This window comes from Stegodyphus dumicola, chromosome X1, assembly GCF_044657685.1.
Source record: "Stegodyphus dumicola isolate Sdum_Otavi_A_Nest chromosome X1, ASM4465768v1".
Classification (NCBI taxonomy): Eukaryota; Metazoa; Arthropoda; class Arachnida; order Araneae; family Eresidae; genus Stegodyphus; species Stegodyphus dumicola.
The window spans coordinates 236,615,285-236,635,918 of NC_140780.1; the positions used below are offsets into that span (position 1 = coordinate 236,615,285).

General features: G+C 30.8%; 1 protein-coding gene across 6 annotated transcripts in view; it reads right to left on the bottom strand.

Moving 5' to 3' along the window:
• Positions 1-572: 572 nt before the first annotated feature.
• Positions 573-20,634, bottom strand: part of cnc (NFE2 like bZIP transcription factor cap-n-collar) — a 197,740-nt gene continuing 177,678 nt past the window's right edge. For 5 of the 6 annotated variants that reach the window (XM_035361783.2, XM_085807201.1, XM_035361786.2 and 2 more), the window contains 5 exons: positions 17,331-17,549; positions 17,054-17,145; positions 16,703-16,870; positions 12,076-12,534; positions 573-7,580 (listed from right to left, as the gene is read on the bottom strand). In XM_035361783.2, coding sequence (XP_035217674.1) covers positions 7,257-7,580; positions 12,076-12,534; positions 16,703-16,870; positions 17,054-17,145; positions 17,331-17,549 — 1,262 coding nt within the window. In that variant the 3' untranslated portion in view covers positions 573-7,256. The remainder of the gene's footprint in view (positions 7,581-12,075; positions 12,535-16,702; positions 16,871-17,053; positions 17,146-17,330; positions 17,550-20,634) is intronic. The other variant, XM_035361787.2, reaches the window with a different exon arrangement.

A 20,634-nucleotide genomic window follows, 5' to 3' on the forward strand; every position in this document is an offset into this window, starting at 1 on the left:
GTGCTCTAAATTTTGAAATAAAAGATGTATCAAAAGTCAAAGGAGACGCTAGAATTTTTTTCTTTACTGAGACTTTGAAAAATTCTTTAGAAAGCTAATATAGCCAACTGAATACTGGAGAAATCAACTCCATGGTAAAACTGGAGTAGTTCGACACTCATGATATCACCTAGGTAACTTTTATGGTGCACTTCCGAAATTATGTTGTTTCAAATGAGTGAACATTTGCAACTAAATGCATTCGTTGAGGATGGCCAATACGCATCGTTTAGTCATCTCATCACCGAAAGCACCACAGGGAAGAACCGATTTTACTTCCGCGAGAACGGGAAAGTCACATCTCGAATTTTGATAGTGAATACCCCAAGGGTCTCCCCCTCTCTTGTAAAATTATGAATAAGATAAAGATAATTTTGCAAGAGAGATATAATTAAACGTTTGGCTGCTTCTTTATTTTAAATTTTCTAGGACTTCTGTTTCTATCAGTTTTAATTCATTTCATCAGTTAGGAGTTAACATCTAATTCAAAACAAAACTTGTATTTAAACAAACCAAACAAATAACAGACTGTATGCAAAACTTTTTTTTACATTTAATATGAATTTATAGTAACACACAACTTTGAAAATAAACACAAATTATTAATACAGTAAATAAATTAGGTCAATAAATTTATTTAAAATATTACAAACGAGTGGTATGAAAGCACTGTACGAAAATCATAGTTTTTACCCCAAGTAATGGACGGCATAATCAAGTAAAAAAAAAAAAAAAAAAAACCCTTAAGTAACAGAAATACATTAATAGATTAAATATTACTAAAGATCAACCTGTCAGTTGGATACGATGGAAGGTACATGAAAAGTAAATGATAAGCTGATATGCTAAGTGACAATTTAAAGAATTTTTGATTTGGATCAAGTATAAATTGCAGAAGTTTAATGATAGAATATACAAATGAGACACTTAAATTTAGTACAATCATTTTGCTTCCTGTATGAATAAATATTGCTGGCAAATTATTAGAAAAATAATGCATATTATTATATGCCACATACATATCATTCTCAGGTACCATTTGAAAGGACTCTCCAATAGTCCTATGTAAGAAGCTTTCTCACAAGCATGTACCCTCAGAGGCTTGGATACATATAATCAGAATAAGATTACACTTCAATAAACAATTATAATGAAATTCTGTCTTTTTTTAAAGCTTTTGTAGCATTCAATAAACACACACACACATATATATATATATACAATATATGTACTAAGTATGTGTGTATGCTTAAATATTGCTTTGTTCCTTCAGTATCTTGGTAAAAATTAAAAATTTTGTAAGCAAAAAGTGAAAATTTTAAGCTAATTGTATAATTTTTGGGAAACAAAATCAAATTTCTGCAAAATCGTTTTTCTAAAAATATTCAATCATGGAATAACCTCAAAAATAAATAAGGCAATCTACTAAGAATTGCCATATAATTTTTATGTGCACATTTCACACACACACACATATATACAAATATAGCTTCATAAGACCAGCAACGTAGCTAGGATTCCAGCGCCCCGGGGACAACTGAAGAATTTGCATCTCTTTCTGTGTGCCAAGAAAGGAAAACGATTCATTAAAAAATTTCATAGCATCAATTGGGCTCCGCCTGGATGCTGCACCCAGGAACAGATGTCCCCCCTTGCCCCACCCTAGCTATGCCACTGCATAAGACTATAATAAGCTCATAGCTGTTGAAATTTGGGGTTATTGAGGCAAAAACAAAACATAGTAGAAGCTATTAACAAAGCTAAATTTAAAAATGAAAAACAAGAAAATGAACAAAAGTGAAACATATGAACGTTAAGGTAACGCCCCCGAAAAATAAAAATCCCAAAAGCGTATGGTATTATGACAAGAAGGTAAAGAACACAGAAGAAAATCACTAAAAAGTGTTTGTTAAGTTTTTTCTTGTGAAAGATGAAAAGTCAGAAAATTGATCAAATTAAAAAATATATGCTACTTTTTCATTATTGTGATATACATTATTATTGAAAAAATAATTAAAACAAATGAGAAACAAATTATGTTGAAAATAAGAGATGCAGAAAATCTTTATTGTCGCTTTAGTGGGAAATGGCATTGGCTGGCTAAGCAATAGAACACAACGATGTACCACAATTTAAAAAACTGCGATTAATTTTTAATGAAAAGTTAATTAGAATGGTGAAGGAAATAATATAATTATTTTAAAGCGCATCTACCTGAAATCAAAATTTCAGCTCATGTTGTTAAGCTTCTTTTCCATCAAAATCTATCTATTTAATAAATAAAACCTTTTGCATTAAACAGACTAGCATTTATATTAAAATGTCAGTCTAATTAAAAAAAATTTTTTTTCACAAATGTTTATGTTAAAATACATAAACATTTTAACTACCATTTATATTTATGACTTTGAAGGCAGTGCCAAAAAAGAGAAAACGCATTGCTGATGAATGCATTTACTCATTAAAACAGAAAATCATTATTTTAAAATTGTACACTGCTGAAAAAAAAATGAAAAGATCATCCTACTTCTGCAGCATTATGCTCGACTAATGGGTAAAATAAAGTTAAAGTCTACTGAATATGAAATATTGTGCTTCGAAGACAAAAGAAAATTTCTTATGCATAAATGACTCAAAATATACAATTATCAATGGTTTTGCAGGAAGAATTCAGGCAATACCTCAATCTAATGATTTACAATATTGAATGTCTTGGCGAGCGATTGACCACTCAGAAATAAATGAATTACATAAGCAGGTCACGAATTTATTTGGTGTCTCAAAATGAAGTTCGTCATAACAGCCCATTGAAACAATAACCAGTGCTAATTACCTGCAAAGGGAAGTTTTCTGGGCTATATTAAGAAATATGTTTGTACAAACTGAATAAATAGTTTGTACACATGCAGACTTCTGCTTTTTGTTTCCTTAACCATAAGACACCATAGGTTATGGAGGAAATAGGTGGATGAACATCACAGTTGGAGCAGTATAGGGTAGCATAAAATTCTCTTCACACATAAGCAAAGATTTTAGAGCCAGAAGATCATCATACCTTTTTATGGAGGAATTATAACACCACCAACAACAACAACAAAAAATTATGCACAAAAGTTCACAAAATTAAGACACAGAATAGATAGCTCGGGCAGGAATAAGTACAGGTGGACATATACTTATTCAACCCAAATGGCAATCTGACAGAAATTTACAGGGAGAGATAAGATTCTTGGACCTTTGGCTTTGCTGCATGGTGGAACCAGAGGCAAGCATTAGTTTTAATTGATAATGATACTCATCACAAAGCTCATCTTGTGAAAGTTTGACTCATTAAGAATGGAATCGAGTGCATAGAATGGCTGTCATAATTGCCTGATCTGAATCAATAAAGCATGCATGAAACACTCCTAAGATATGTTGCTGCTCAGTCAAGGCCTCTTCTGATACTTAAAAGAGTTCAAGATTGCTCTTATGGAAGAATGAAAAAGACTGCCTAAAAATTTGTCAGATGACCTTGTAAATTCCATGTTGTGCAGATATTGAGCCATTTTTATAGATCACGAGGCTATACACCCTCTTAATATAAGTCCTCAGAAAAATAATTTAAGTCTGCTACTTCCAAATGCTCCCAAAACATTCAAACACTCAGTAACTGCTTCAGACAATATTCTTTTTGCTTAATCTGAATAAAATACTCTTGTAAGCCAAGTAAGTTTTTTTCCCTAGTGTTTGCAGGACTACAGCACAGGTAAAATAAAAATGACCTGGAAAAGTGCTTTTGGAATTTCCTGGAAACGTATTCTAAACAGCCAAGAGATGATTAGAAATGGGGACAGACAAAACAGCTCTTGAGAAGAGCACAGACAGTAAGCAGTTGTTTTTTGATATGTGCACACATATTTAGTGAGCAGCTGACATGAAAGGTGCAGATGTGTTTGGTGATAGTTCAATGCAATGCAAAATAGTGCTAACAATAACCGAGTTCACGGCTGAGTGTTATGTAAAGCAGAATTCATAGGAAATGTGTACTGAAAGGTTTATGCAGCAGTTTAAGAATGGAAGTATACTGCCAAAATTTCCAGCAAAATATGAAGTGTAAAAATCAAAGGCAAAATGACCTCCATGGTGAAGGCTAGATCTCCTGCCCATTGATATGGGTAAATTTAGTGTTGAAAATGTACAACTTTCTGCACCAGTTTTATTTTGGCCACCCTGTACAGAAACATAGCCACTTTAAATTTTTCAAAAGATGACTGCAACATGTATTTTTTCAAAAAGATGACTGATCCTCTATCTTTTTAGTAGTGTTTATTTTCAGTGTGGTCCACTAGTGGCTGAATACAAAAGATTATTGAATACTGGTAGTTTGAGTGTGATTTGAATCCAGCTGAACAGTCTGAGCATTTCATGGTTTTTCTCATGTATATGGAGATGCAAACCTAGCAAGTGCTGCATGAAGGCATCCCTTTGCCAGGAAAACAACCCTTGTTTGGTTTTCCAGAATCAATGTACATCAACCAGCCAATTTAATACCAGTGTCTCTTTTATTGCTAAATTTTCACATTTGAGACCTCATTACAAAATCTTTCACATGCTAATCACATCTGCTAAAAACTCATACATTATTTTAAATGTTTCCCAGCCCATCCTCAAAATACTTTGGGCTCAATGAAAAGCTGAGATGGGTCTGATTATTTGTAAGATGATAATTTTATAACCAAATTTTTTAACTGTGTTGTACCATTAACCATGTAATATTAGTAACTAAGCTCACAGAAAACAGGATATCAGTCAAAAAATTCAGAGGTCTATCCATTTAAGGTTTAATATTTTTACTGTATTGTACCATTAACCATGTAATATTAGTAAGTACGCTCACAGCAAAATGAAGATATGTAAAAAAAATTCAGATGTTGATCCATTAAAAGCTTAATATTTTAACATTATCATATAGTACTTGCAAAATCTCTTGAGTGGCTAAGACCATTCATTATTATTGGAGTTTGACCTGGGTTCAATCCCAAGCAAATGTAGAGGCTACATGGTTGTTTTTTATGGTTTTCCCTGTGTGTAGCACGGATGCAAGCGAGTTTCCCTTAGGAAGTCCTCCACATGACGATCCCTCTCTTTATGCAGGCCCTGTGTGCTTTGTTATATTAACTTGTTCATGAAAAATTATTACTTTAAATACGGTACATTGCACTGCTATGACTCAAAGCATTTTGCGTTTTCAAACTGTCAATTCAAATGCCAAACTAATTTTCATCAATAAAATTTGCCTGAAAAATATTCTTATTTTGATGATCAAATTTCATCAATTTTTTACACTATACAAATACAAAAATTTGCAAAATTTGTAATTGTATGCACTAGTAAATTTAGCATACACTAAATATGACTAGGCCCCAGTTACTTAAAATGAAATTTTTCTATCAAGCAAGAAGCAAGAGTACTATTTTAAATGCTTATTCAGCAGATACTATGCTGAATCGAATTAAGCTTTAGAATTTGCCTTCTTTTTACACTATAATTTTATCACGCACTTTAGATAATAAAATAGTGACTCATGATTATTTGCCATAAGACATATTTATGCTGTGATATGGCTATATAATGTACTTTCTCTCCTTGTAGGGTATGGCAAAAAGTAAAAAGAAACTTAGTAAGATCATAAATACTACTCCAACTTATTACTGTATACAAGATTATGGGTTGCTCCTATAACCCGTGCCTGATTAATGTCCTGGCCCACAAAGTCAAGGCTTACGATCCTAAGTGGCCCCAAAATTGCTCTTCATAATTCTGTTTTATTCCTATAACTGTGAAGAAAGTGCACACTGAGGCCTACTGAAAAGGTGCTGTGCCAAGGTCTCTAGACTAGATTAATAGTATAATGCCAGTAACAGAAAATATCTTAATAAACCATATGATTACCTTTTCCATATGAAACATTTTGCTGATATACATCCAATAAAACATCTTAAAGTCAGCCATTAGGTTACTACATATTCAACAGGATCGAACTTAGCAAAAATGAGTATTGAGCAGCATCAAAACAGTTTCATTCTTTATAAGGTATCAACATATATTGTCCCTATTTACCATTTTTGTGTTATCACTATAAAGATTTTCATGTACCTGAACATAATTTCAGGTCTTCTTACAACTAATTTGCTACAATAGCAACATACTTCTTTTTCACTTTATTCATCTTTTTCTTCAAGTACTGCACTAGATACATCTTTTCTCCTTCAGATTTAAGAAATCCTTTACAACTTAGCACAGTTTATTCCTTTATATGTATTTTTAAAAGAAATTAAAGGCATGAAGTTACAGTATTAAAGAAGTTTAGTTTTCCCATAAAGGTTTACTAGTGGTTGGGTAATTATATCAAATATGAGAAAGTTATGCAATAAGAAGAGACATCAAAACTTACAGAAAAATTATATTATTTTTCATGTTAAATAAGCACACAGCACCCTTCAAAAATTAAAAGATACTGTTTTTTTTTTTTTTTTTTTTTTTTTTTTTTTTTTTTTTTTCAGAATTAAAAACATTATATACATATAAGAATTTTTGTTTCAAAATATAATAGACTGGCTTATAAATTCAATGTAGTTAACAGAGAGGAAGTTCTTAATAGTTTACAGCTGCTCCAAAATTGAATATCAAGCACCATAATTGTAAGTTTTTCAGATAGCTTTTTTTTTATAATACTTCACATGAAAAACCAATAAAAATTCTGAATTCTGTAAGTTCAATTCACACAGATAAAATCTCTCTTAAGGTGCTTTGCTTTAGAACATAATAATATTTCAGGAAATATAAAAAAAATTACAGTTTTCTTCAAAACTTATCTCTACATAACATATAAATACTTTTTATATCAGCAAAATAATTCTGAAACCTGAGGTACATAAGAAATTAAAAAACACATATAGGTAAGAAATGGTTCATTACTAGGAAATCAAATACCTTTAGTTAATGCTTTAAATTAAAAAAGTATTTAAAAACATAAAAGCACTAAAACTAAATGAAAGTAAGAAATTTACTTCAGTGATTTGCCCTAAATGAACATGGTATATGAAGATCATGATGAAAAATGTAATACATTAGATGTACAGTACTATGTTTATCACAAATGGTTTAAGAAATTCTTCATAAAACATAGTTAAATAAGTCCAAAGAATGTAAAAAGAAACTATGTGAGGCATTTGTCATTTTTTAAATTTTCGTTTTGTTCTAGCTCCTCTACTTAAATCAGAGTCATCTTCTGCCATTAAAACATCAGCTGCAGTAGACGCAGTTACTTCACTTGGTCTACGAATAGGATGATCATCATCACCGGGTGGTTTAAAACCTGTGTTTTCCATAACTAATTGATACAGTTGAGCATATTTATCCTCAAAATGATGTTTCTGCTGTAGAAGAATATTCTGCTTTGATCTTAAATGTAATTTTTCATTTTGCAAAGAGTCCAAATCTTGTTGCAGACTGCTAATTTGATCCATTTTTCGTTTTCGACAATTTTGCGCAGCTACCTGGAAAGATACAAAATGAAGCCATAGGAAATTAATTACGAAGTACATTACTCCTTCAGGAATCAATCTAGTATTTAAATGAATTTAAGGAACCAGTTTAAAAAATCTATACATAGCTAAATTGAGGGATTAAAAAACGCTACAGAGGGGTAAGCATATATTCATTATGTAACAAAACGGGCAGGCATAACTTTATATAGTTATGTGTTAATGGCTTTGCAGAATTCTCCTTAAATGACTAGACATGATGAACAAGAAGACTTGAATATTTCTAACTTGGAATGTTTATTTAAAATTCTGCTTTACTCCTGCTGTTACACAGATGATACATAAGCTCAAGGATAACTCATGGCCATAACCAAAATTTTCGTCATAGACAAAATTCTCTATAACATGCAAGAAACATTCTGGATTAATTACCAAAACGGCTTGCAGAGCTAAGTCAATGCAGTAATGATCAAGCAGAAGGTTAAAAGCGTGAAACACACTAAGAATCATGATTAAAATTGTTCACAGACTTAGATTTATAAGAATTAGGTAGTTTCCAGAAGGCTCTTCTTCCAGAAAATTCGCTCCTAAGGCTTCAAAATTTGCTTTCTGGGAACTTTTAGAATGCCATCAAGTTGACATACATTCGCCAAGGCGCCCTTTTATCCAGTTCTATATTGGATATCCTTACAATTCCAATATAAATCAAGATTAAAGTTTCTAAAAAATTATGCATGAAATAAAGACACACATACAACATATATGGCCACAAATGAAATAACATACACAATACATAAACATCAAGCTATTATAAAAAATGCATGAAGTAAATAAACAAGAACAAAGCATAAAACCAGCATAAAAATGTTCGAAAATAAAATTAGATATAAACAGTTATTTACAATAACATATAAATTGAAAATGAAAAATGCAAAACTGAACTGCGAAATGTCATGCATCAATACATGCTACTATTACTTTCTTAGCTCATTTCATTAGTTTCCAAGCAAATTCTGCCATTCCATGTGTTTAGCAACATCATTATCTGCATTTTTATAATCTAATCTTCAAAATTAGTAATATCTTGAAAGCTAACAAACAGACATACAATCAATGAAAGCTACTAGTTTATCTGGGGGGGTACCTCATTTATAGAGGGAAAGAAAAATTAAAAATCAGTCATCTACTTTGTCAGGCAAAAAGGCTTACACTTAATGTAATAATTAATAAATTTCACACTTAATGTACTGAATGCAGCAGACATAAGCAAATTTTAATGATTATGCTTATCAAAATCACAATAACAACCTTGTATTTATCGTGCATATATTAAAACACTCAATCGATTTCGAGGGCAGCTAAAGGTCCCTTCTCATCAAGAGAACGAAATTACTAGAAAGGGGAAAAAAGAAGAAAAGTAAAGGAGTCACAGAAACGTGGTCGTTATCAGCACTGCATGTGGTCGTAACCGGATTTTAAATCAGAGTTACACTGGCCGCCTTCTTTTACTGAGCAAGGCTATCTGATCAAACAATTAACACATAGACTAAAATGCAAAGAAAATCAGCAAAGTCAAAAAATAGGGAGCGAGGGGCAACTGCACCTTCACTCACCAAGCCTAAACCTCAAATAATAATAATAATAATAAAAAAGGAGGAGATGAAGAGGGACCTTTAGCTGCCCTCGAAAATGATTGTTTTAATATATGTAGGCTAAATAAAAGGTTGTTATTGCGATTTTGATTGTAACATTGGTGTGTTTCTCTTCTATTCTAGTTTGATTATGCTTATGTCCATGTATTTGAATATCAGTAAATAAACATAAATAAAAATGATAATTTATATGTGATTACATGAGAATTAAAATATGTAAGTAAATGTTTAATAAACATGTAGGTAAATTTTAAAATTAAAAATTAATAACATACTTCAGAAAAAATATTTTAAACTAACAGTTAACATTTCAGAATTTTAACGAGAGCCCTTCAGCCATGATGTCATTGTTGTTATAGTTGCCCAATTATGGATGTTTACCCACATTTATGTTTATATATTATGAAAAAGAATATTGTTATAAGCTTTGAGAAAAATTCCATATTCTAATAACATAATTAAGAGTGTCATAAAAATGTAACTATGTTTCATTATAAGCTAGGGGTTCCCAAACTTTTTTAATATATGGCACACTTGTAGTCTGTTACTTTTCCATGGTGCAATAAATGCAATATTTTTACTAGCATTAATCAGGCAGAGAAATGAAAGCGACATTTTAGTGAAAAAATTTAATTTTAATTGATAAGAAAACATACAAATTAAATACAAATAAAGGAATCCTTCAGTGTCAGATTAGAAAATCAATGTGACAGGTGAGCTTGTTGATTCCCATACAGTTTTTCAAATTGTAAAAAAAGGCTTGATACAGCTATTTTCATTTCTTGCTCCACAATGATTTTTGGTCCTTAATAGAATGTCAGATTAAAATCCAGCTTTATGTAGACAGGATGTCGCAAAAGAAATGAGGATCCTTAGAGCTTTAGAACTTAAAGTTGGATACTCAGTTTTGACCAAGATCCAAAACTCCATTAAATATGAGCAAGCAAATTTTGTTTTTAGAATGTTAACGCAAAAGAGTGCAATTAAACTCTTTTCGTCTAATGAAAAGAATCTTATATCAACATAAATTTCTCTACATTATCTTCCCACAGTATTTTGCAAACCAGTTAGTGAGCTTCGAGAGATATTCCATGAAAAGGGACAGAAATTCTTGTAGAACAATGACTTTATTAAAACCTGTATATTGATACAATGTAGAAACACAGCCTTGAGTACCCTAGTCATTAAATTTTCTTATGCACAAACACAGCTTTTTCTGAACTCTGAAATCTTTTCTACAAGTTTCAAGATGTGCATACATAGCTCTGTAGAGACATATTCAAAACATTTATTTTCTCAAATATGTCACACTAATATGCTAGTTTTAGCAAAATGTCTGGTTTGGCAAAATGCTTAGCGATCGTATGACCTTCCTCTTGCAAAAAAGTGTGAATTTCTTGATGCAGCTCAAACACGAGACAGTACATTGCCATGTGAATGCGATCGTGATCTGCAATAGTACAGCAAGGCTGTGTGTTCAGCTTACATGTCCTAGCACAGCAATTTTAAAACTCTTGCTTTCAGCAGGGCAGTTTCTATTAGTTTGTTACATCTATGACACATTTCAATAATTTTAATATGGCCAGACAAGGGTAAGAGTACATAAAAAATACATTACAGGTGATTACCTTTTCCTAGTACATAATGAACAGTTTGCTTTTACAGAAATTAAGCTTGTTTTCTAATATGCAGTTTTAAAGCATAATACCTCTAAAAACAACACTAATTTAACTAAAACAGAAAATTCAAAAGAATTTCAACTACTCTACTAAAATTAAAAATAAACTAAAATACACAAATTATAAATTTAAGATCACTAAATTAAAAAACAACTTCAATGCTTAGACTAATGCAAATCCATTTAAAGTTTTCAATGCAAATGGGCTTTGTTACTTAAACACTTATAAGTAAAATTATATTATATTTAGTTATTCACTTTGAAAGTTTCAAGAAGGAGTAAGTGCATTAGTAATTTGTTTTTTAATCATGGCACCTGACATACAAAATTTCTGAAAATTGTATTTCTCATTTCTTAAGGCAAAAAGATAAATATTAGAATACTGACACTTTTTTTTTTGACACAATTTTTGTTTTGCTTGAAAAACCTTCTCATGAAGATTTTTTTAATTTAACATATTTCAAATAATTCAAATGTATTATTCATTCTAAAACTGATCATAAAAAGAATGAATTAGAAATAAATATACTAGCAGATTCTCGCATTACTATCATAATTTCAAACTGGTTAAAATTATTTAATTTTTTAAAATTTATTTAAAAATGATTTATTACAGTACTAATACTGTTACTGTAATAAATTCCACATAGCTTTAATACAAATATATTTTGGATGGTGATTACAAATTTCCTGTAACATAACAGTTGGAAAATAAAAGATTCATTTTACATAAGCTGATTTTTGAATAATTTGAAATATAGCTGCCCAATTATTCTCAGGCATGACAATTTGCTATACTAACAGATCTATTTCCAAGTCAGATAAAATTAAATTCTGAACTATAGACAAATTAATACAGCTCATATATGTATGACCAGAATAAACACATGTGTGATAGTTTATTATAGTTTATATATGTATTATAATTTACTTATATATTTATATATATGTGAAGGAAAATTAGTTTTTATATGTATAACTTTCTTATGACATCACCATAATATAAACAAAGCATGAATGTGGTCAAATATATATATGTCTTAATATACAGATGTGGCTTCAAGTTATTATAAGAGTAACACAGGAAACACACAGTTTAACTACTGTCAGATTACAGCATGCCTTAGAATAGCTTACATTTAAGAAAATCTAATTCTATTAAAAGAAATCAGTATACCTTATTTTTGCCCCGTCTACGTATGTCTCGTATGAGAGTAAGTTGTGCTTCAGATAATTCATATTTTGCAAGTCTTTCATTGTATTCATCAATTGCAAGATTTATTATGTCGTCGATACTGATTGGCAGTTTTAACTCTTTAGCTCTCTTTTCATCCTTATTGCATGTATCATCTTCTGAGGAGGACTTGGATTTATCTCTCATCACAGGTTTATAATGAGAATCATCAGTAGTAAAAGGCAAATGATAAGAATGATTATGTTGCAAAAAGTTACTATTGCTAACACTAGCTGTCCTAGGTGAAAAATCAAATTTCCTGAAAGGAACACCATTAGTTGCCACTCCACTGACAGAATGTTCATTAAAATGAGGAAAAGGATTTTTCAGAGAGAAGTACTGCTGATCATGAGCACCATTGTGTTCAAATGGTACATCTGCCAAACCCCTATTTCCTACTTCCTGTAAGATAAATCAGCATAAGTAAAAAGAATAAAGTTTGCATAATTGATTAATCTACTAGTTAAGATAATGAAAATAGTTAAAAAACTAGTTAATATAATGAAATCTGTTTATGTAATGTATAAGATGCATTTGGTTAGAGGTCCAATGTTTTGAAGCTAGAAAGCTTCTCAATAATGTAACCATAATGGAATGTGATTAAAAAAACAAACGTAAACTGCTTGGCATCAGTAGAAACTATATGTAAATAAGCATACAAGGAAAAGAACAATTTTAATTTCATTTCTGTTTTATTTTTAAACTTTTCTAATGATGGAACCTAAGAGCCTTATACAAAATAATGAGAAACATTGACAGAAAGTCAGTCAATTTAATAAACAATTTAGCCACTGCAAATGTTATCTGTTTCTTCAGAAGTCATTCATACTGGAAGATGAAAATATTTTAGTGCAATTTTCTGTAATACATGTTCATTCTTCAGATGAATTACATAGTCAAAATAATTATTTCATGTAAGCAATATTTTTCAGGAAAGATTAAAAATGTCCTTTAAAAATGTGTGATCCTTTCAAAATTTTATGTTGTGCTATAGAAAAGTGTGATCAAAAACTGGAATTCAAATTATGAACTTTAAATAAATGAAAATGGTAAAACTACATTAACTCAAATATTCATGAACCACTGTGTTTTAGAGTAGTAAAATGGTTTATGAATAGAAAGAACTGCTTCATATACAATTAACTTTTATTTTGAATTTTTCGTTAATGTTTTCTTTAAATAAGTAAATGAGTAATTCATATTGTTCTGAATTCTGCAATGAGAGTTTGCACAATATAAAAACTGTAAACTTTTAATGAACCTATTTTCAGACAGAAAACCAAGCACTTTTTTTTTTCTGTTTTCCAGTATCCACTCCTTGGATGTTAATCATCAAATGATTTTAAGAAGATTAGATTAACATTGAAAGAGAATGTAGCACTTTACAATACAGTTTGACGAAAAAAAGAGACAATCATGAAAAAAATTATGCATTTCTTTTGGATCAATTTACTGATGAGTAAGACCCAATGAGATATCACACTCTTCTTCGCCACTGCAGTTTTCTGACTGCTAATCCTATTGGGTGAGTCACTTTTGATAGATGACTTTTATGAATACCAATCCAGCCAAGGTTGTACTGGATTGCTAATCATTAAAGCTGAAGCGTTATTGTATGCTCTATTTAAATTGTTCATCTACATGCATTTTGTACATTCACTGTGAATGAATGTACATCAAAGTAGTATTCAAAATTATAATCATATATTTTGATGTCTCATGTACTTTCATGCCTAAAAGATATTAAATTCCTGATAAATTATTAGCATTTGCACATAAATTTTGAAAAAAAAAAATTGAACAAAATTGAGACATTCTTTTAGAATACCTTTTGATACCATGCAGGTAAAATGCAATATGGCGTTAATGCAGTATAAACACAGTATACAGATAAAATGCAGTATAAATGTTTCTTATACTTTTGACTCAAGAATAAATGAAACCTTTAAGGCCTAAGAGAAAGTCAGAAGTTCACAACTTACAACAATTTTCACATGCATTAGTAATATTGCAGATTTCCCTTCAAGTACGTCAGAAAGAATAAATATTGATGTTTGCCTTATTTGATAAATTAAGCATATGAGAAAACATTCTTCAACAATTTAGCACAACAATACATTGCTATTCTGACCCAGTTACAAGTTAATTACTTATGGCAAACTACACTGAGATTACTGAAGGAAGACAATGATAGACGTCTTTCTGTGGGAAATTGGCTTGTATTCTTGCTAAACATATGAACATTTCTGATCATTCTTTAAATGGTAGATGACTACACTAAATATAATATCAGCAAGCACATATATATTTACAACATACCTCTGAAGTATTAAAACATTCATTAAAGCTCTTGCATGAAAGTGAAAATACAAACAGCATCAATATTGCATACTGAAGGATAACTCTCTTCACAATTATATGATAAAAAAATGCCTTATATAACTGTAACATGCATAACTTCACCAGATATGAACAACATTCTAAATGCACTAAATCCAAAACAATACTGTAACTACAAAGATTCATATTTCAATAAAAACATATTACAGCAAAAGTGTCATGCAATAACTAATGATAAATACTACTAAGCAATCTTAAATGTTTTTAAAAAACTATTGTATGCTTATAAAAAGATCTGTAAATGTAATTACTTGTTTGGTTTCACACTGTCAGCATCTGCTGCTATGGATTTAAAAGCTAAACAAAGAACAGCAGTAAAGTTTTGCTTCAATGTTGGAGAAACTGATAGAGAAACCCTTAAACTAGTGTGTGAAGCATTACAGAGACCAATCAGTTATTTAATCCGATAATTTCATTACTACAATTTAGTGAGAGGGAAAGATGTTAATTGATGAACATAGGGCAAGTTGCCCTTCAGAGTCTCAAGCAAATGATAACATTGCACCAGTGCAGCAATTGTTGAAAGATAATGTCCATCAAATTCTTGTCAAATATCTAAAAAAATTTTCTTACTCTAATTTTGGAAGAGAACACAAGAAAGATGAAATTGTTGTTTCGCATGGTTTGATTCAACTGGCAGACACTATCCTGAAATTTTTAAAGTTAATCGAGACTGCTAAAGAAAATTGCTGGTTTGCTTATCATCTGGAGTGGGAAAATAATTATTTGCATTGACAAAAGAAAATCTACCAGAAATCTCAGGTTATAAATAAGGCAGTAATCTTTTTTTTTTCATCTGGATAAGCAAAATTCACAAGGAATTTTTACCTGCAGCAAAGACTATGAGCTCCATGTTATACAAATAAGTACTACACTGTCTTTTGAAAAGAAACCAAAGTATTATTAGTATTTTTGGTACATGACAATGGTATTATTGTCGCGTAGTTTCTTATACAGAAGAGTGTGATTGGTTTTCAACCACCTTCCTTTACTCTCCAGACCCCGCACCTGCAGATTACTTTTTGCTCTAGAAAAAGGTAACAGCAGAATTAAAGAGTATTGGAACAAATGAATTCTATGCAGACGACCAACAGTTCTGTAAATATATGCAATGCTTAGCAATAGAAGAAACACACACAGAAAGGCTAAACCATAAAAAAATTGTTGTCACAATGTTGATTTTTTTTTTTAAATTCACTTTTAAAGCTATAGATGCACTCTGTAAATTGCTTTAATGCCATGTGAACATTTCAGTGATGTTTGGAAGTTAAAATTCTTGAAGTAAAATAAAATTATGTAAAGAAACTCTACTTTATTATTAAATATTAATACTTTATTTAATAAATTTTGTTATGATGAATACTAGCACTACCTTAATGAACACTCAGTGTAAATTAAACTTCCCATTTTCAATATTTTTATTACAGCATTTCAGGAAAATAATAAAAATGTGCTGTACCACAAGCAGAACAGAACACAGCAGAATTTTTTTTCCTTCTTATCAATAATGTAAACTTTGGTTTACGCTTACTCTAAAAAAGAATAATAATAATACCTACAGTGAGTCATGGTAATAATAATTTTGCTGCATAGTTGTAATAAACACAAAGAAATTAAGAATTCAAAATTTAAGCTAGAAGTGTGGGAATAATGAAATAAAATTTTGGCATTTTGCAGAATTACTAAGAGACTTAAAATTTTACATGGGTAAAAAAATTTTACATTCAAAAATAATAATAAAGAAATTTTCCTTCTTTCCCTTCTGCAAATACTAAAAAAGTGTTTCATGCAGTGGCAGATATGGTTGCAGACACAGGAATTATAAAAACAAACAAAAACAAAAACAAAAACAAAAAAACAACAAAAAAAAGCTAAGTCAGTAAGCTCTCAAAACATGTTCTGGACCATCTGAAAACAGATGGTCAACAAGATTCAAATTTTCAAGTATTTAAGTATAGATAAAGATTTTTTGTTACTAATCAATAAATATTGTTATATCAATGAAGACATAAGTTTCCACAAAAACGTCAACGGAATCTGGAATTAAAAATACTAAAAACGGACCTCAAACAATTTTGCATTACATAAAAATATGATATATAAGATTTACGTACATTTACAGAATACAGATATTTTAAATATACTTCGATATATGTATATATAAACGTACATTTCTACTTTCAAAGTACTTCTGCCTTTTAGGTGGCATACCAGTGGGAACTCGATCAAAACTGGCATGATGATTAAAATTATTGTTTATAGAAGTGTTATTTCTACCATAATCATCTCTTTCTCCATTATTGGAAGATGATTCAGAGCAAGAATCAACCCAGTCCTGCTAAAATAAAGAAATAATACATTTCAGTCCTATTTAAAGCTTCATTTTCATTTCATGAAACATGAAATTCAGATAAATACAGAAAATGGTTTTCTATTTAGCACAGAAGGAAAGAATGTGATAACTGAAAATTTTACGTGTCATTAATCACAAACAGTAAAAGTTAAAGGAAAAAATATTTACATAGTCAGATACAGATGGAACCTTGCCTGAAGTCATCGAAACAGAATCATTGCTTGTGTCCATATTATCTTCATTTGGCAAATCTTGACAGACTGCAGTGCAAAATAAGATATTCAGTCATGGCTTATTATGCTAAAACATTACAATAATAAATAATAATAAACACCATTTTCCCGAAATTATATGCTATTTCTAACAATGAAGCTTCACCACATGGTAAATAACACTTACATACTCTATTCAAAACCAGCTGCATCAAAGGTAGATAAAAAATTACCTGTAGAAGGCAAAGGTACAAGTTGTAAATCTTCATCCAAAAGTAAGTCAGAAATCAGAAGTTCATTCTGAGGTACAGTAATTGTTTGATTAGTATACAGTAATTCTGGGAGATCAGGGTTGTATGCAGTAGTGATGATACTGCTAGTAGGTATTGGTTCAGTATCATTACTAAGTGTAGCCATTGATTCAGCAACAGCACAGCCAATGCTGGAGGGACCTACGTAAGATATAATTTTTGATAAGAACCTGCATGGACTAAATTATATATATGTAAGATAAAAAAAGTAGGTAAATCAAAATTATAACTAAAATATAAAATACTCCCTTAATTCTATATTTTAATTTGGATATTTCCATCCTTTTCATAACGCTAAATGATGCAGTTAATTTGGAAGTTAAGTCAAATTTAGCAAACCAAAATCGTTCACCTTTTTGAACTCAGCCTTCATACCAGAATGACACACTTGTTTTGGCTTCTCCTTCTCTCTTCTTATCACAGCAATATCTAAAATGTGCTGCCCAGATGGCATAGTGGTAAGGGAAGCCTTCTGCGATATTGAAGGACCCGGGTTCCTACAAGGTTAGAATAGAAGGGGGAAGGGTTCCCAGTTTCCTCGGCTGTCTGAAAATAAAATCTACCTAACAAGAGCGCTGGCCATCTTTGTGAATTTAAAACATTGCTTTACAGCAGCGAAACATACTTGTTTCAATGATGTTCCATGAATATATTTTCCAGTAAAAATATATTAAACGAATAATGAAATGCCTCCCTATTGTTATATTTTTGTTTTAAAGTAGTGAAAATGATATCTTTAATTTACTATGTACAGGGAATGTTAAGAAATAGTAAAAAATTAAAGCCTTTCAAATGATGTTTCTACATACTTCAAGAATTCGTTTAAGTTTTATTAGCTACCAAATGAGTGTTTATGACTTTTTCTTTTCTGATTTATTCACAGTATTATCATAATTTGTCAAAGAATCATAACTTATAAAAATGTTTGAGGCATAGGAAAGAAGGTTATTTTATTTTAGTTTGTTTGATAGTTTAAATTTAATATACTAAAAAAGAAATTCATATATTTTTATTGGCTATAGCAATCTCAATGAAATAGCTCATTATGTGAACTAATTTCAAGAGACTAGTATAATTGATACAAATACTTCATTTTTCATTTTAAAGTACTATTTTAGTGGGATGTTTTATAATTTTAAATAATTTAATTCTTAATTTCAGTTTAAAAAGCATTTTAATTTTAAACTGTGCATATCTAACATTTTTTTAAAGAATTAATTTTTTTGGGGGGGGGGAGAAATTTGAGAAAAGTGCCAATTTTGATTCGGCTTCATTCAGCCAAATATTTTCATAGAATCATAAAATGTTAAACAATTAAAGATAAAAATTAACCAGCAAATAGATTTGCATAATATATATCAAAAGCAACAGCTAATTAAGGGGCTGATTCAGATGGTTGCTCAGCTCAGTGCATCTCTTAAGTTATATTAAAAAAATTAAAAGCTTATTTAAATTCTAGTCTAATTTATTTCTAATGCTTAGTTAGGGAGAAAATTTCTGCATGTAAATTCTTCACAATCTTTATTCCCTGAAGCAGAATTTAAAATAATACATGGTGAGTGGTAAAAGAAAAAAGGCCTATAGAATTTAAATTAACTGGGGAACTGTGCTCTGATAGTACTCTTATTTTGCTCAGAATTACACTGAAAAATAGTTTACATCATTTTAGTAATAAAATAAGATGAAGCACACTTACACATCTTTAAAAATAAAAACTTTAAAAAAAAATACAGTCAATGGCCCTATATCCATGGTTTACATTGGACAAGTTTCAAAATTTTATGTACATGTCAAGAAAGAACAAGTCTGACATACAACATAGCATCTTAAACCACCCACACTACATTATTTTCCGTTTACAGTAACCCCTAAGATATTTCGCTGCACAGCATTAAATTTGCTGGAATAATGCTGCAGGTATCAATTTTTAAACAGTATTTGATTCCTATCTTCTTGTTTTCATACCTACATAAATTGTGAAAATTATTTCTATTTCTATCATCTCTTCCAAAAGTACATTGCATTGCACATTCAGAAAGGAGTGAATGTTGAAATTGTAACGGAAAACATTTGGGTGTGTGTATTTACAACGTGTTTTTGTTCTAAGAGGGCTGACAAAATAGTTAGGCAAACTTCGAAATTGTGACATTAATATGGACGACAATTAATGCTCTGAAGACCTCCATCATTGACGATAAGACTGTGTATACTTTCGAGGAAAGTAACCCAATAACTACTTACTTAGGAAATTGGTAAAAGGATGCAGATTGAAAATTTGACCACATTTCACTAAAGAAACTCTGATTTATTTTCGAGCTTGCTATATGGAAGCCAGATTGCTTAACAGAAAAGAATACACTGGACTGCATCTATATGGCCATTTCTCTCCTCGGACACATGAAAAAGAAAAATTTTTTTTTGCATAGAATTGTAACAGATGATGAAAAATGGACTTCGTGAAATAATATACGATGAAAACGAGCACACACCGAAAGAAACATTGCTTAGGAAAAACATAACTCCTTATTATCTCGAAATATTCACAGCACTCAAGAGCTGTGAGTAAAATGGATGTTTGCTGTAAGCAAAATTCAGCAGTGTCGTAATTCACGAAAAACGTCCATTCTGGCCACTCGAAAAATGTGTCAACATTCATCATGACAATGCCAGGCAGCATAATTCACAAGCGACCATTCGTTGAAATAGGAAATCGTTTCACACCCTGCTGCTTTGTATTTCCATCTGCACCAGTTTCTGGAGAATAATTTGAATGGCAAGAAGCTATCATTTTTTTTATATGGCGGGGATTATTTTGTCTTTTTTCGACATTGGCCACTCCTAAAGCCTGAAGCAGTGGCCATTTTATTGTGGAGACACCTAAATAGCCGACCTTCATTACCTCCTATGAAGAGACAGACAGTTAGTTACAACCATGTCTTCTCCGGGATTTCCAGCCCGGGCCCTTTGGTATCGTAGTCGGCTCTCCTAATCACTGGAATTTATGGAAGATGATTTTAATCACTTGATGGAGTAGATAATCATGTGATTAAAATCATCTTCCATAAATTCCCAGTCTTAATCTTGGCTTTTCTGACTGCATGCTGGCGTCTCCGGTACTTTCCCACTGGTATACTAAGACAGCTGAACTGGCCCTTTTTCTAAAACCAGGAAAAGTTTCCTTCCATCCTCATATAGGCCAGTTTGTCTCCTGCCTGCTCTGGGTAAA